Source organism: Malurus melanocephalus, unplaced genomic scaffold (genome assembly GCF_030028575.1).
Source record: "Malurus melanocephalus ecotype Western Australia unplaced genomic scaffold, MMel_1.1 scaffold_41, whole genome shotgun sequence".
Taxonomy (NCBI): domain Eukaryota; kingdom Metazoa; phylum Chordata; class Aves; order Passeriformes; family Maluridae; genus Malurus; species Malurus melanocephalus.
This window is the reverse complement of record NW_026623273.1, coordinates 226,030-240,743: the sequence shown is the minus strand read 5'-3', so window position 1 is coordinate 240,743 and position 14,714 is coordinate 226,030. Positions and strand designations below refer to the sequence as shown.

Below are 14,714 nucleotides of genomic sequence, written 5' to 3'. Positions count from 1 at the left end.
CAGTTKTGTGTGTGAATTTCCTGGCAAATAAGAAAGGTGACTGTGTCCAAAAGACATTTAAGAGTGTGAATTCACAGCCTTTCCATGTCTAATCAAGGAGCATAAACCATTAGCCACATGTTCCCCATTTCCATCACATTTTTTCACACTTAAACAAAAACATGCCAAAGGAAAGGTGCTACATTTTTTAATGCCCCCAAATAGGAACCACAGGAGTCCATTAAATGCTGTGGTCATTTCCAGCATACAAATCAATTTTCCTTGTGGTAGTGAAGTGGTGAATAATGCCTGGTTTGTTTAAAGGAGCATGACTGATTTTGGATGAAGGATCCTGTCACTTTGGCATTTTTAGTTTTATTTATTGCATGCAACCGTATAAAACCTGGTACTGGTCTCTGTGCCAGGCTTACTAGTGGAAAAGCTGAAAGGACCACATAACTTCTGGTGCAGCAAAGAGGTTCTCCTTCTGCAAGGCATTTGCTGGACTCCTGAAAAAGTTATTTTGAATAACATGGCAGAGAAGGATTTCATCAGTTGGCATCTACTGGCTTTATTTTTTCTTCCATTTTGCCTGTGTCAAGATGAATACATGGAGGTGAGCAGAAGATCTTATAAACCAGTGGCCAAAATATTGCAAAGTCACCACCAGACTGGTCACAAAGGTTCCAGAAGCAGGGAAATATTGAAACAGCGGAATCAACTTATAGAATGGACTGTTGATAATAGCACATCTACAGACCATAAAGTCCTGAGACCAGAGGTAGATGATGTAGAACTGACTACCTCAGATAGAGTCCAGGTACTCTGAATTAATCTTCTAAAGATATCTTTAAAGTTAATGAGATATTTTATTATTTTGCTAACATTATTAGTGATATATTTATGAAATMATTTTTATTAAAGGTGTATATTGGTCTTTATCCTGCTGGGTTGCTTTATAGGATCTTTTAATGAGCTGGGAGAACCAGCAGTGGTTGGGGACACTGATTTCAACATAAGAAGCAGCCCTTTGTTCTGTTGAAACTGTGAACTTGTGAAATCATATATTCTGAAATACAGTCTCTTAATTATCCCAAGGTATTAATTATTTAATATATCGAATTTTAAATATTGCTAACTCATTTAGATGTGAAGGAAAATTACCRAATTTCTAGAGGTATTTGGAGAGAATGAATTTGCAGAGAGTAATTTTACTTGAAAATGAGGTATATAAAGTATATTTCTTGAGCTTGAGAGAAACATAATGAAATTCTAAATGCTCAAAAATTTTATTCTAAGGAGTAGCTTGAAAAAAACAGATACTGATGTAATGAGTAGATTTAATAGTATAATTTTAATAGCAATGGAACTCTAAATCATATGCTGTATCTGCATTTTAAACTATGAATATTTTTATGCCTTTCATGGCACTTTACATACTATYGTGGATAGTTTATGGGGAGAATGTCATAACTCAATTTTACACAAACTATTTCAGTCCAAATTCAAAAGAAAAAAATCTGAAGGACAAAAGATGAAGCTTTTTCCAGCACTAGGCAAAACAAAATTCCACTCATATGAAGGGTTTTTTTTGACTGATCTGTTTTAGAAAAAGCAAGAATATGCSTACTTTATTCCTACAGCTGATACAAATGTTTGAGTCCTACATATTTTCACCTTCTATCTTTTGGGTTTTAAGTTCTTTCAGACCAAAATCTGATATTTTGAATTGTCAAAATCAAGGACATGTAGATAAGCATTGAATAATAACATAGGTCCTGATAAGCAGAGAAGAAATTGATTTTAATCCTGTCCTGGTCTTGAAGAACTGAAACACATCCAAGTATGGGAATAGGTTTAATACATCACTGTATTCCCTGCATTAAAATTTTACAGTGCTTTGCATTTTGTATTTCTTGGGCAGGAGTTAAGCATTGCTCCAGTGCACTCAGCAAAACAGATATTTAACTGTGGGCATGTGAAATTGAGCTTGCAGAATATACAGAGTGTRAGACATAAGGAGAACAGTTCAAAGAGCCAGCTTGGTGTGCAGACCTCTTTACTGCAGGGAGAATTCTGCAGCTGCTTCATGCTGCAGACTCCCCTTTAACAGTACACAATTTCAGATAATGCAGGATTTAATTCAAAGCTACAAGTTTTTATGGCTCAAACTCTCCTTCACAGAAAGTGTCTCTGTGTTCGGGCTGCATGTGTCTCTTGTCACAGTTTAATGCAACTTGTCTGGAGCTGCCTGCTGGGGGAACTGGTTGTGACATTAAAAACGAGCCCAGCGAGTCTGAGTGCACTGATGGCAGTCATTTACCTGCCAGCTCATCTCCAAGAAACAATCCTCACTGGGGAAATGATGCGATTTTTGGCTTATTGAAATGCAGTGGAGCACTAACAGATGCATGACAGGGATAATCAGTCACAGAGAGGCTTACGTAATAGGTGTTTTTCATTTCCAGACTCCAGGAATTTCTGGGCAGAGGAAGAACAAAGGTGGCAGAGACATGTTTTAATTCATGTCAAAACTCTCTCCCTTTGAGCTATATGGAAACTGTTCAATTCCTATGTTTCCATTTTCTTGGTTGTTTTGGTTAGAATAGCTCTACCCAGTTAAAGGGAATTTAGGCTGGAGAATTTCACCCTCTTTCTGGACTGTTGTAGAGGTCTCCATTCTGTGTTGTGGAACAGAGATGACAGCATTTTTCTTYGCTATTGTCTTTTCTGCACTGGGTGCAAGGCCAGTTTCCACACTGCTGTTAACTTATGTAAAATAAAACATGCATTTCTCAAGAAGAGGAACTCCTAAGGACTAGGACCAATTTTCCATTTCAAGTTGCTCTTTGGAATTCTTTAAATATCACTAGACAAGCGGTGTTTTAAATCTGAATTTTGGCAACTTTTGTTTGTTTCTTTGCTTGGAGAAAGGGCAAGGAGGGCCTTAGTGCCCACGGAGCAYTTTGCACTCAGAACAGGTGCCAAGAGTTGTGGAGGTAAATGACTTGTCTTCTGCATTGTCTTGGACAAYAAAACAGAAACTTGTAAAATTAATCAGGAAGTCAAAGAGAGCTGGGTCTCCAATTATGGCTCATTCACAGCATTAAATTAAGGGAATTTTATAGACCATCTGCTGCCTAGATCATTCTTCAACATACTAAATCATAGGGAATTCATCAAATAGCCTCAGAAATAATTCCAGTCTTCTATCAGTGTTATGATATCAATGTGGCAGATACATTTCACAAGCTGCTAAATCATATTCATGTTCTGGCAGCAAAGCCAAAGAGTCACTGATAAACTTTAAGCACAAATAGCTGCAAAAGATGCCTTCGGCAAGTCCATTGCTGGTTTCGTGTCTTCCCTTAGCTACAGTCCACAGTTCTAAGTCTTTGGATATTTTTAGGCTGATATGACTTATTTGGTCTTGGTAGGTGTGTATTTAGCTTACCTTCCCATTTAACATGAATATGAAGCACTATCTAAAAAATGATGGATATTTTAATCTCAGTGTAATAATCAATGTTATTATTTTAAGAGGCACAAAATGCTTGTGCAATTCCCGTCCTCTTGTACTTGGCACCCTTTCAAAGAGTGAAAATGAGCTGAAAGCAGGGCTACTTCTTCTCTTATATTAGGAAAATTATTAAAAGTACATTGGTGATTGTCCTTCCTAACAACTGGAAGAGACAAAACAGTCAGAAAARTACAAATGTTCTCCAGGAAGAGACAATTCAAGAGGCAGAACTTATTTTTCACATTAAGTATAGACTTTGTCCAGAATTCAGCTAAAAAGCACAGCCTTGACGACACCCCATAAGTATGAAGCCCTTCTGCCCAACTGGCAAGTCTTAACTTCTCCATAACTCTTTGAATATGARGGATATTTGTTTAGCTGTCAAGCTGGCCTTTATTCCCATGGTAACTCCACCATCATGGGTTCCAGCTGGACAGGGCACGCATCTGTCTCATTGGAGGAACTGCAGTATCTTGGTGGTGGTATGAAACAAATCTTCTGTATCCCTAAGTTCCTAAGCTTTCTGAAATAAATGAATTCTGGGGTGGACTTGGTATTGTGCAAAACACAGTCAGAAAGTTTCAAATGACATCACTGAGGGCACGAACACAGCACATCTGTGTGTTMATTTGACAGTTCCAAACCTGCCAGAGGCTCATTTTCTGCCACTAAACCAATAAGTCTGCATTGTGCAAGTAATTTGACAATGATAAAGATGAGGGAATGGAAGGGGAAGGAAGACAAATAGCAGAATCATTAAAGAAAAGCTGTARTTGGATTGCTGTACTTATCCCTCTCCAGATTTTAAGAACTGCAGGTTTGCATCTCAGGATATTAGGAAAGAATTGTAGGGGAGAAGAAATGAAGAGGGTCAAATGAGGAGATAGAGAAATAAAATCAAACCCTGAACCTTGGTCTCAGCTGACCCACAGGAAGATCTATCATAACTGTGTCATGAAATCCAGCCAGAAYTGAATGAGACTCCATTAGTACAAATGCAGTAATATGGAAAAGAAAACCACTTAAACAAAACCCTAATTAAACTGATTACTGCAGTAGCTGAATTGTACATAATAAAACCATTAATTTATTTATGCTATTATATTGGTCAGTATATAGGTTTTCATAGTTACACTACAAATGATCAAATGCCCCTAACACTTTGTGTTGTGCTAAGTTCAAATTTTTATCTTGTACCTTGGCACTTTTTTAGGTTCTCCCAACTTTAGTAGCCTGTAAATACACAGGTCTGCGACCATGAACAGGAATATGCCGCACAGACTTCTTTTAATATCTTCTTTGGGTGGTCCAACACAGTTTTATTTATGTTTATTGGAGGATAGTTCACTGCTGAAGGTCAAATCAAGTCCCTTGTGCCCTACCACTTGCTGTACATAGGCACATTTGTCATCAAAGGTCAGATGAAATGTGGGATCAGGATGTGAATCTAATTGAAATATTAACCTAATTTTCATTACTTTGTATTAATTTATTTTCAAAACCCTCATTTATTTACCTAGACAATCTGTTTTTTTTTAATATTCATACAGCTCTTTGAACGCTTCAAGAGCTATACCTTTAAAATCTTCCAAAAATAACATCTTCAGGCCAACCATGTGAGAATTTCAGGCCAACTGTGTGAGAATTTCAGGCCAGATAAGAACTGTTTTGAAAACTTACCAAATATATAAACAGAAATATATAATGAAGACCCTGTATAAGATTGATGTCTTCCATGAATGAGCTACTTAAAGCTTATTTTTGTGCACTTAGCCCCCCCCGCCTGGACCGCAGAACCCAGACTGCAGTTCCTGCTGCCGAGGTGATTTCGGAGTTCGACTTTACCAAGGACCCCCAGGACCTCCTGGGCCCCCTGGGATGCCAGGTAAAGATGAAGTTTTATTTACTTTTTTATCAGTCTAATTGCGGCCATAAATTATAAGTTATTCTATGAAATATCAGAGAATGGTGCAAACATCAATATTTGAGAACAGATTCACGAACATGTTTTTTTGTTATAATTTCAGAGGAGACAGATATTTTCAGTTACGTTTTAAGGTATTTTCCATTGAAAACCTATTTGTTATTAAAATTCAGCTTTCACAAATTCATATTGAAAGTAATCTTACTATATTTCTTTAGCAAACTGGTCTCTCTTAAGGCAGCATGAAGTTTCCAATAAATTTGGAATAACTTGTTCCCTGGAGCTGATTATTGTGATCACCTTTGTATATCCAGCTGTGTTATTGTGTACTATATTCAAGGGCTTTTCTTCATCTAGCTTACTGCTAGCCAATATTTTGCAGAAACACAGATGCTTCTGTTCCCTCATAGAAATTCCTTCACTTATTTCTTTCATCTTGTCTTCCATAATAAAGAGTCTTCTTTTTTTCATTAAAATGTGCACAGAATAACAGCATACACAAGAAAAGTGTATGCTTTGATCTGATAATTGGTATGGAAATAGAAGAGCCTATGCCCTTCCCTACAGAGAAGTGAAAATGTGGGTTGCATGCTGGTCTAAGTTTGTTACAGCAGCTACCTTCAGGGATTTGGAACTGATTTGTAAAGCAGAGGTACAATGCAAAAGAACAGGTCACTGGCCAACAGATTTGTCTCCCCTTCAAAAGCTCACATGTCCTGCTACCATAATAAAAATGCAATTCAGTGAGCCATTACTTATTAATAAAACGTTGGCTTCTTAGAAGCAGGGTATGATTTTATACTAGACACACATTTTCAAGGCTGCAGTGGACATTCTGGGACATGGCCTAGACCCAGTTTTGCCCTTCTCTCAGCTCTCTCAGTCCCTTTCTGTCACCACAGGATACCATAAACGTAYGTCAGGCAGCAACCTTCTGCACCCTGGGATTTCTGCCTCCTTTATTTGCCAGATTTCATGTTGCTGTGCCAGTAATGGGAACAACAGCAGTTGCTTTTCCCCTTGATTGAATGAAATGTTGCTTGCAGACTTCTGTTCTGAACTGGTCGAGCAGTTCTGGCTTCACAGAAAGGACCATTCTTGTTATTTTTAAGAGTTGCAGATGCTTCTATCCAAAAAAATTGGTATAATTTCTTTCACCATTTTGCTTTCCTTGTTTGAAGTATATTTTTTTTTTTCTTAATAGAACTCGGAAGAATCACTTCATCATCAGATTTGATCTCTATTATTCTTGTAAATTTGTAACSAGAGAGAATAATCAAAGAACAAGCAGAGTGGTAAAGAGCCTAATTTCAATTCAGGTAGAATTAGAACAATGATGACATTAATTAATCCCCTGAGTTGAAAGATCATGCTTTTGCTGCAGGAGGCATAATAACTGCTTAGTGATTCTAGCCAACTTTAGAATCCTGTCAGATGCCTAGATATTTGCTCAGTAATTTACTCAGTAAACATCAGGAAGAAAGTAATACTGCAGATACACGATTATGTTTTATAATGAGGTTTTTTACTCATTTACTCATAGCAAGCCATCTCGGAAAAGTTTAACATTAAAAATTTTGTCTCTCTTTAAATCTAGGACTATGAAATCAATCAACATCTTTAAGCTAACCAGCACCCTGAGAATGCACACTCTCCTGTTTTAGCACAGATTTTAGCAACTTTAATGATATTTTAGCAACCTTAAGCCATTCTTCATTTGTTTGGATGTGTTTAAAGATAGCAAAATCTTACTCAAAATTATTTTATCCTATCACAATTGGCTTAATTTATGAGGAAATTAGCTTTTATACAAAAGGAAAAGCAAGAGTACCTCTGCAGGCTACTTGGTATGCCTCAGTAGAAAGTGGCTTTTGCTTTCCTTGAGCCTCGTGTCTGCTGAGGTCTTGCACATCTCCCCAACCAAGCAATGACTTGAGACTTCAGCACTTTATACAGCAACACCAAGACAACATGAGGGTTAACTCTTAAACTCCATGCCCTTCTGGAAATCTGCTCATTGAACCCTTCAGCTTGATCACACTGCAGTTTCTTATCCATCACAGCTCAGCCTGGGATTTTGGGGTTTATGGTGTTGAAGAGTACATGGATTGCAAAGTAGTGGAAGAGGACCCTGTCACACTTACCTGTTTAACGTGTGAAACTATTTAAATAAAATAGAAAGCTTTGTTCACCCTTCAGGAAATCACGGAAACAACGGAAATAATGGAGCAACTGGCCAGGAAGGAGCCAAAGGTGAGAAAGGAGACAAAGGAGATATGGGACCAAGGGGAGAGCGTGGCCATCATGGACCCAAAGGCGAGAAGGGTTACCCTGGGATTCCCCCAGAGCTACAGGTACAAAATCTCTGGCTCATATTGGCTACAGCAAATTTCAGATTATGGTTTTCTTCACTGAAAAAGAGCTCCTTGCTACTGGAAGATACTTAAGAAGTAAATCCCCCTGAAAATTAATACTGTAAGAGGCATATATAGTCGTTGTCCTGACTGAAAAATGTGGTCTGCAAGATCTTTCTGGAAAAGAAAAGCTTTAGTCAGAATCCAGCTGCGAAATGGGTGGGAAGAAACATATATGCTTCCCTTGGAGGGCAAAAAGCCAGTATCTGGGTTAATAAAGGAGCATAGCAGGGACTATCATTTTTCTACCAAGATCACATTAATAATTGGACTTCCCACAGCATGGGAAAAGAAGTAAAGGAGTCACATTTCTGTCATGTTTCTCAGAACAGCCAGGCTTTGTGAGATTCTCAGAAGCACATGTATCCAGCTCCTCAAAGTATGGGCTCAAAACTTATGAGTGCAAACAGAGTCCTCTAGTTTAAAAAAATGCCTCTCAGTAGTTATCTATATATTTATATGTCTAGGTACTTTAAATAAGTTTGGGGCCATGCAGGTTCTGCCCATGAATGAGCAACCTAAAAGTCAGAGGAGCATTAAAACATGAGTTCAAGCCTGAGCTGTTGAGCTCAACATTTGTGTTGGCACAATCTCACTGCTTTTGCATTAGAGCATCTTCAGATCCAGGAATCTGGCAGATGGCAGAGAGCTTGTGTATGCACATATACATAAATATATATGTACATACACACACACACACATATACATACATGTGTGTATATATTTTTAATATGCTTGCATATATATAATATATGCATGTATAAATATATATCATATATATTTAGTTAAAGCTGAATATCTTGAAAACTTACCTGTAATTACATTCAACATGTCTTCTTTTGCAATTTCAAAATGAACTATCACCATCTTTCTTACATAAAGATAATGGTTGTATTTAATTAAAACTGAGTAATGAAAGAGGATGAACAGCAAAAGCTCACATCGTTATACCTATTTCCAGTACTTAAATTTCATCATTTATTTAATTGATGTGTTTAAAAATTCTTACAGTAGARCATATTATTTCTTATCAGCATGCTTAAGGATTTTAAAGCCAATGGTGGTATATGAGAACACTTTTTTTAATAAAATACTGTTTTAAGCATAGGATTATTTAGAAAAACTTYGTGCATCCATGTTGACCTGCTACTTCATAATGAGACCCAGGGAGAAAGGACATATTTTTCTGGTCTTCTAATCAGCCCACAAAAAGTAGCTCAGGGTCAAAGAGACTGTGAAATGGAATCTAGACAAAAGAATAAATTTCATCAATCTGCCACTGCAGCTGCTTTCCTTTAATATATGTTGAACTTTGATGTTACCCTGGCTGAGAAGCAAGACATTAAGAATTTGCCATCACAGAAAATGCATCCAAGCAGGGGTAAGAAAAATCAGCCCAAGCTTTCAGTTCACATCTGGAGCTGCTTAAATTTCTGAACAGATGGCTAACAATTTCCGTTGTTGGRCCCAGACTTGCATTTGATTGTCTGTTTTGGTTTTGTTATGGTTTGGATCTGAAATCAAAAGAAGTTTGGAATGCTCTTTTATTTTTTAAATATGAGCATAGCTGGAATCTCACCAAAAAATGTCATTTTTGTGATGGGAAGTAACAGCTGCAATTGAACACTTGTCATTTCAGGAATTGAGATAGAAATAAAAAGCCAAGTCTTTATGTGATCTTCTGGCAACAAGGTGCAGCAGTTCTGAAGCTACCCCATTTACTGGCATAATGGAAACTTACAGGAAAGGTCACTCTGTTCCCTGGCCAGGCCGGCTGGCAGGGTCATTCCCCAGTATCTTGTGAGGGTAATTTGATTTGCCCAGYATGGGATGTTTCACACTGCTTCCTATGAAACATTTCTATGACAAGAAGTGAAATATGAAGTTGAAGCACAGTTTTATTTTTCTTAAGTTTCCCCTTCAGTCTCCAGCACCCTCTGTTTTCAAGACTGAGGGCAACTGGTAAGAGAGAAAAAGCATTGAATATTGAGTCTCAGCTGCTGCACTTCTAGAGGACCTCTAATAAAAGTGCTTAATGTATCTCTAAGGTAGCTAGCAAAAACACTAATCTCTATGGATTTTACCAAGCATTTTTTATTTTCACTCATTCAGTTAAAAGCAGTATCCAGGATAAATACATTGAGGAATATATAAAAACCATATAAAACTCTTTTGTCAGAAATGCCATCCATTTCAATACCATGTTGCTGTTGCGTCATTCTAGCGAGACTTAAAAGTAAATAAAATCCAAAATGAAGGTTCTGAACTGCAAACATTTGACCATATACTTACTTTTCAGTCATGAATAGTCCAATTGAATATGAGAAACATAGTCCTCTTCCAGTTTCACTCAATGGGAGTTTTGTTACTGGAGTTTATTGGCCTTGGAGCAAGCCCTAGAAGAACATCTGTCAGGAAAATAAACAGACTGCAAATACAGGAAAAAATCTGTACCTGATTGCTCATGCCCTTTTTGTGAACAACTGCCTGAGTARGAAATGGATTTTTGCAGGTCGCATTCATGGCTTCAATGGCTACTCACTTCAGCAACCAGAACAGTGGGATCATCTTCAGTAGCGTCGAAACCAACGTTGGGAATTTTTTTGACGTCATGACCGGGAGATTTGGTGCTCCAGTGAATGGTGAGCCTTTGCAAAACGAAATAATGCAATTCCTGGAGCTGTAGGGAGAAGCGTGGTCAATAACAATGAGATACTATTTGACTGCCTTTGCACAAAGCACTGATGAGACTTTCTCTGCGTAACTCTTGGTACCTACTTTGCAGAAAAATGAATTGAAAACTGAGTAGGCTAAGAGAGGCCTTGCCAGCCAGTCAGACCAGTGCTGACACAAAGGCAGGAGGAAGAGGCATGGCCAGGGCTGGGGAGGGAGCAGGACTGTCTGCTTTGCTGTGGCTTTTAGTCCTTCAGCCACTGAGATGTTGTAGCAGTAGCAGCAGCTTCTCAGCTGCCTCCTCCACCTCCTGACTCTGTCAATCTCTTCATCTCCACCTTTCCCCCATGCCAGTTCAGCTGTGTGCTGACCTGAAACAGATGTGTGGCTGGAAACAAGGCATTAGAGTTCTTCATGGGTTATTTTCAGCTGCATCAATCCCCCCTCTTATGCAGCTGCAGTGCAGGAGGAACACCAYCTGCCACAAGCAGAATTAAATTTAATCAGATTTTGGAACCCTATAAGCAGAATAAGTWGAAGAAAAATATCTGCTGACAATTGGAAGGCAGTTTTATCCAGCTGTTATGTTTTCTAAGCAAGAAGCATAAATATGCAGCATGATTACTTCTCTCTATGGAGCAAACAAATTGAATTTTATAACCTTTTCAGGGGTGTATTTCTTCACCTTCAATATGATGAAACATGAAGATGTGGAGGAAGTGTACGTGTACTTGATGCATAATGGTAATACAGTGTTCAGTTTATATAGGTAAGTAAAGGACCAGGCCATTTTAATGCAAAAAAATATTTGTATGGAAGTGAAAGCTTGCTCACATTTGAAGAAACATGAAACTATTCAGTTTTTTGGAAGAAATTCTCTAAGGCAAAACAACCAACAAGAAAAACTATTTCATTTGGCTCCCCTCAGCTTGTATATTTAGACACCACAGATCCTGGACCTAAAATTCAGCCTTGATCACAATTTCCTCAAACTCAGGAGAAAGGAGTTAGCACTGTAAGTCAGAGTTGGAATTCAGTGGTATCATGAGGTCATTTTGCTAAAATAATCTTCATTCTCATTTTGCTTGTGAAAGAAAGGAAATAATTAAGTGTTCAGTGACTAGTTGCAGTTTTGTTAAGATGAGGGGAGAGCAGCTTACTTTAAAGTTGCAAARTGTTTAAACAGCAGTAGTAAGGATGAGGAAGAAGCAAACGTCTTCCATTTACAGGTTTTTTATCATCAGCACACCACCAAAGGCTGCTTCATCCCCGATGGATCTTTCCTGCAAAAGAAAAAATGCTTCATTTCTATTCCCCCTGAAGCATTGATGCTAGAAAAGGAAAGAGGTGGAAGAAAAGGGATGAGCACTTAGGCAAAGCCAGGAGGTTAGCCTGCATCAAATGTACCCAGGTTCCAATGAAAGGTTCAAGATGGAGCRAGCTGCCTGTCTCTGCTCATTGCCTGTGCTGGGAGCACAAGGGCTCAGTTCACATCAGCTGCCTGGCCTGGAGGCATTTTAAATTAGCTGGGATGAATTCAAGGGAGAAAAATTATCACAGGAAATCTGTAGTTTTGTGCTCAATCAGCAGAGTTCCATTTTAAATGAAAAAATGTGTCCTGTGTCTTGGGAAAAAAAAAAAAAAAAGTTAAAATTCCAGAACTTCAGAGAGGAATAAAATAGTAATAATAAAACCGATTAGGTAAGGTGCAAAATTCGATTAGAAGATCAAATGCAGAAATTTGCCAGAATTTCCTTAGAAAGCTGAAAAAATGTTGGCACGATAACGAAGTACTTCTTGGATTTTTTTTTTTTTTTGAAGTTGTTTGCTTGATCATTACAGGGAAACAAAAAGCTGACTTGTTAAAATATTCAYCCTTAGCTATGAATCCAAGGGGAAAGCAGATACTTCAGGAAACAGTGCAGTCCTAAAGCTTGCCAAGGGAGACGAAGTCTGGCTGCGAATGGGAAATGGAGCCCTCCATGGGGACCATCAACGCTTCTCCACCTTTGCTGGGTTTCTTCTTTTTGAAACCAAGTGAAAAGAGGAAACAATCYAATACATGTTTATCTATCTGAAGAAACATCTTTTTTGGGACTGGTATTTTTCACTGGATTGTGAAACAACATTTTGACATTGGAGGATCAAGAAGCCTTGTTTTGATGCAGTGTGTTGCTGTTTGTGTATCAGAGATGAGGTGAATACATTGGGTAGCTGACACAGATCCATGTGTATGATATGTATGTCATCTGAGTGACACCGATTGAAGCATTAAACGTTGCTATTGCTCTCTTCTCCCAAAGTTAATTGAAAACAAAGGAAAAAGAGTTCAAAGAATTTAAAGAGCAGTTTACATAAAGTCAAATTCATCTCTAAATATGCTTTAGCTAAGTTTTTGTCAGGAATTGAACATCTGATTCAAAATTTTTTAATAATTTATTCCATTCTTACATGATCATTTAAGTTCGCATCATGGAAACAGGCCTGAATGTATTGTAAGCAGGCTCGGGTGAGACCAGATCTAAAGCAAGAAGTTTGTATTGGATTGGAATGAACTCAAATAGAAGAAAAAAAATGTGAAAATAGAGATGTCAATGATTCAGGTTTATTGCATTCCCATCTCAAACCTCTGAAGATTTATCTGGTGTCATTTTTCACAGATTTTTAGCACATATTTATGCTCACTCTCTCTCTCTTAGAAGAAGAGTGTTAGTAGTTCTTGCCTCAGTAGCAGCTTGAAGCTAAGATAATTAGTTTGCAGTGTGAAGGGGATCAGGCAGGAGAGCTGTAATATTTCCTCCTAGCCTTAGAATTTTTAAAACCTGATGTATCTGAATGCAGGGTGTCAAAGCAAAGGCACATACGCTAGAGAAATCACGATATGCCAACAGCACAGCAATACACAAACTTTGTGGTGTTTGGAGTGCCTTCAGAAGGATGTACCTTATAATATTGCATATTTACTTAACAGCAGAGTTGTTGAAATGGTTTTCCTAGCAGCTTTCCAAGAATCAGTATTTCAGGAAAAGACATTGCAAAGCAGCAGCAGCTAAGCCAGTTCAGTTTAACTGGTGAAAGCAGATGCTGGCTGGCTCAGAAATTCTGGTCGCAATACACTGGGCCACTCTTCAGCATTGATATTTGTCACTGGCTTTTCAAAATCCAGGTACATGAAATTCTGTGCTGCTATTTTCTTTTCATTTGAGTAAGCACCAAAGTCAATCCTGAAATTTGAATGTATCTTATTCTGGCTCTCCACACTTAACCTTATGAAACATAAATTCCTTTTGAACAGACATTACATTTTAAACAGACATTACCCACCATTAATGTATAACAAGAAGGTGGGGTTAGGAAAACATTTATTTGAAATTATTTTATACTGGATACAGGTATCAGTAGCACAACTACAGAGCAAATGAATGCAAATCTGCCCTATGAATTTGTATGACCTTTTACATGTTCCTAGCGTATGTAACCACACCTTATGAAGAAAAATGCATGTTGATACTTGATGGTTATGAGTTGTGATTTTTTTAGTTTTATACATCAACCACTGAAAATATTAGCTTTAATGAACTGTTGTCTGATGAGTTTTATCATTTCTTTATGAACTCGGGTCAGGTTTGCACCACATAGATTTTCAAAACCTGAGACCATGTTATTTTGTTAAGCTTACTTCGTAAAACATACATTTATTCAATAAAGATTAATTGTTACAAAACTATACCGTTTGGTTTATTCATATCAATATTAACCAARGACATTACCATTTGGAGAACTATGGTGATATGTTATTTTTAATATGCTTTTCCTTAGCACTCMTTTTGCTACTGAATGGAAAAAGCCTGCATTAAGGTTAAAATATATTCATTATACATATATGTGTATATATATATACACATATATAAAATTTAAATCTCTAAGTTTTCCTTTGGGGATTTAATTTTCCTTTGTRGCATGGCCATTTTAAGCCGTTTTGGTCAGAATAAAGCACTTAAAAACTGTAAGACATACACTCATTTTAGGCTACTTATTATCTTATTACCATTGGCCATAATACCCATTTTGTGTTGTTTTCACAAGTTTTGTGCAACTTGGTCTGCTAAGAGGGAAAAGCGAAGAATTACCACAAAAGCTTCGGGTAAATTAAGAGCAGCCTGGTATCAGTTCCAAGGTTAAACTTAAACTTAAAGTTAAAACT

At 37.6% G+C, this 14,714-nt stretch overlaps 1 protein-coding gene across 2 annotated transcripts; it reads left to right on the top strand.

Moving 5' to 3' along the window:
* Positions 1-423: 423 nt before the first annotated feature.
* On the top strand, positions 424-14,219 carry C1QTNF3 (C1q and TNF related 3). Of its 2 annotated transcripts, none has more exons than XM_057364651.1 (6): positions 424-799; positions 5,273-5,384; positions 7,623-7,777; positions 10,350-10,479; positions 11,180-11,279; positions 12,392-14,219. In XM_057364651.1, exons 1-6 carry the CDS (start codon positions 512-514, stop codon positions 12,549-12,551), a joined length of 945 nt encoding a protein of 314 aa, XP_057220634.1. In that variant the 5' UTR covers positions 424-511; the 3' UTR covers positions 12,552-14,219. The 2 variants fall into 2 exon arrangements, with proteins under 2 accessions (XP_057220634.1, XP_057220633.1); XM_057364650.1 differs by having other exon boundaries at positions 424-595; positions 12,392-14,218.
* The last annotated feature ends 495 nt before the right edge of the window (positions 14,220-14,714 follow it).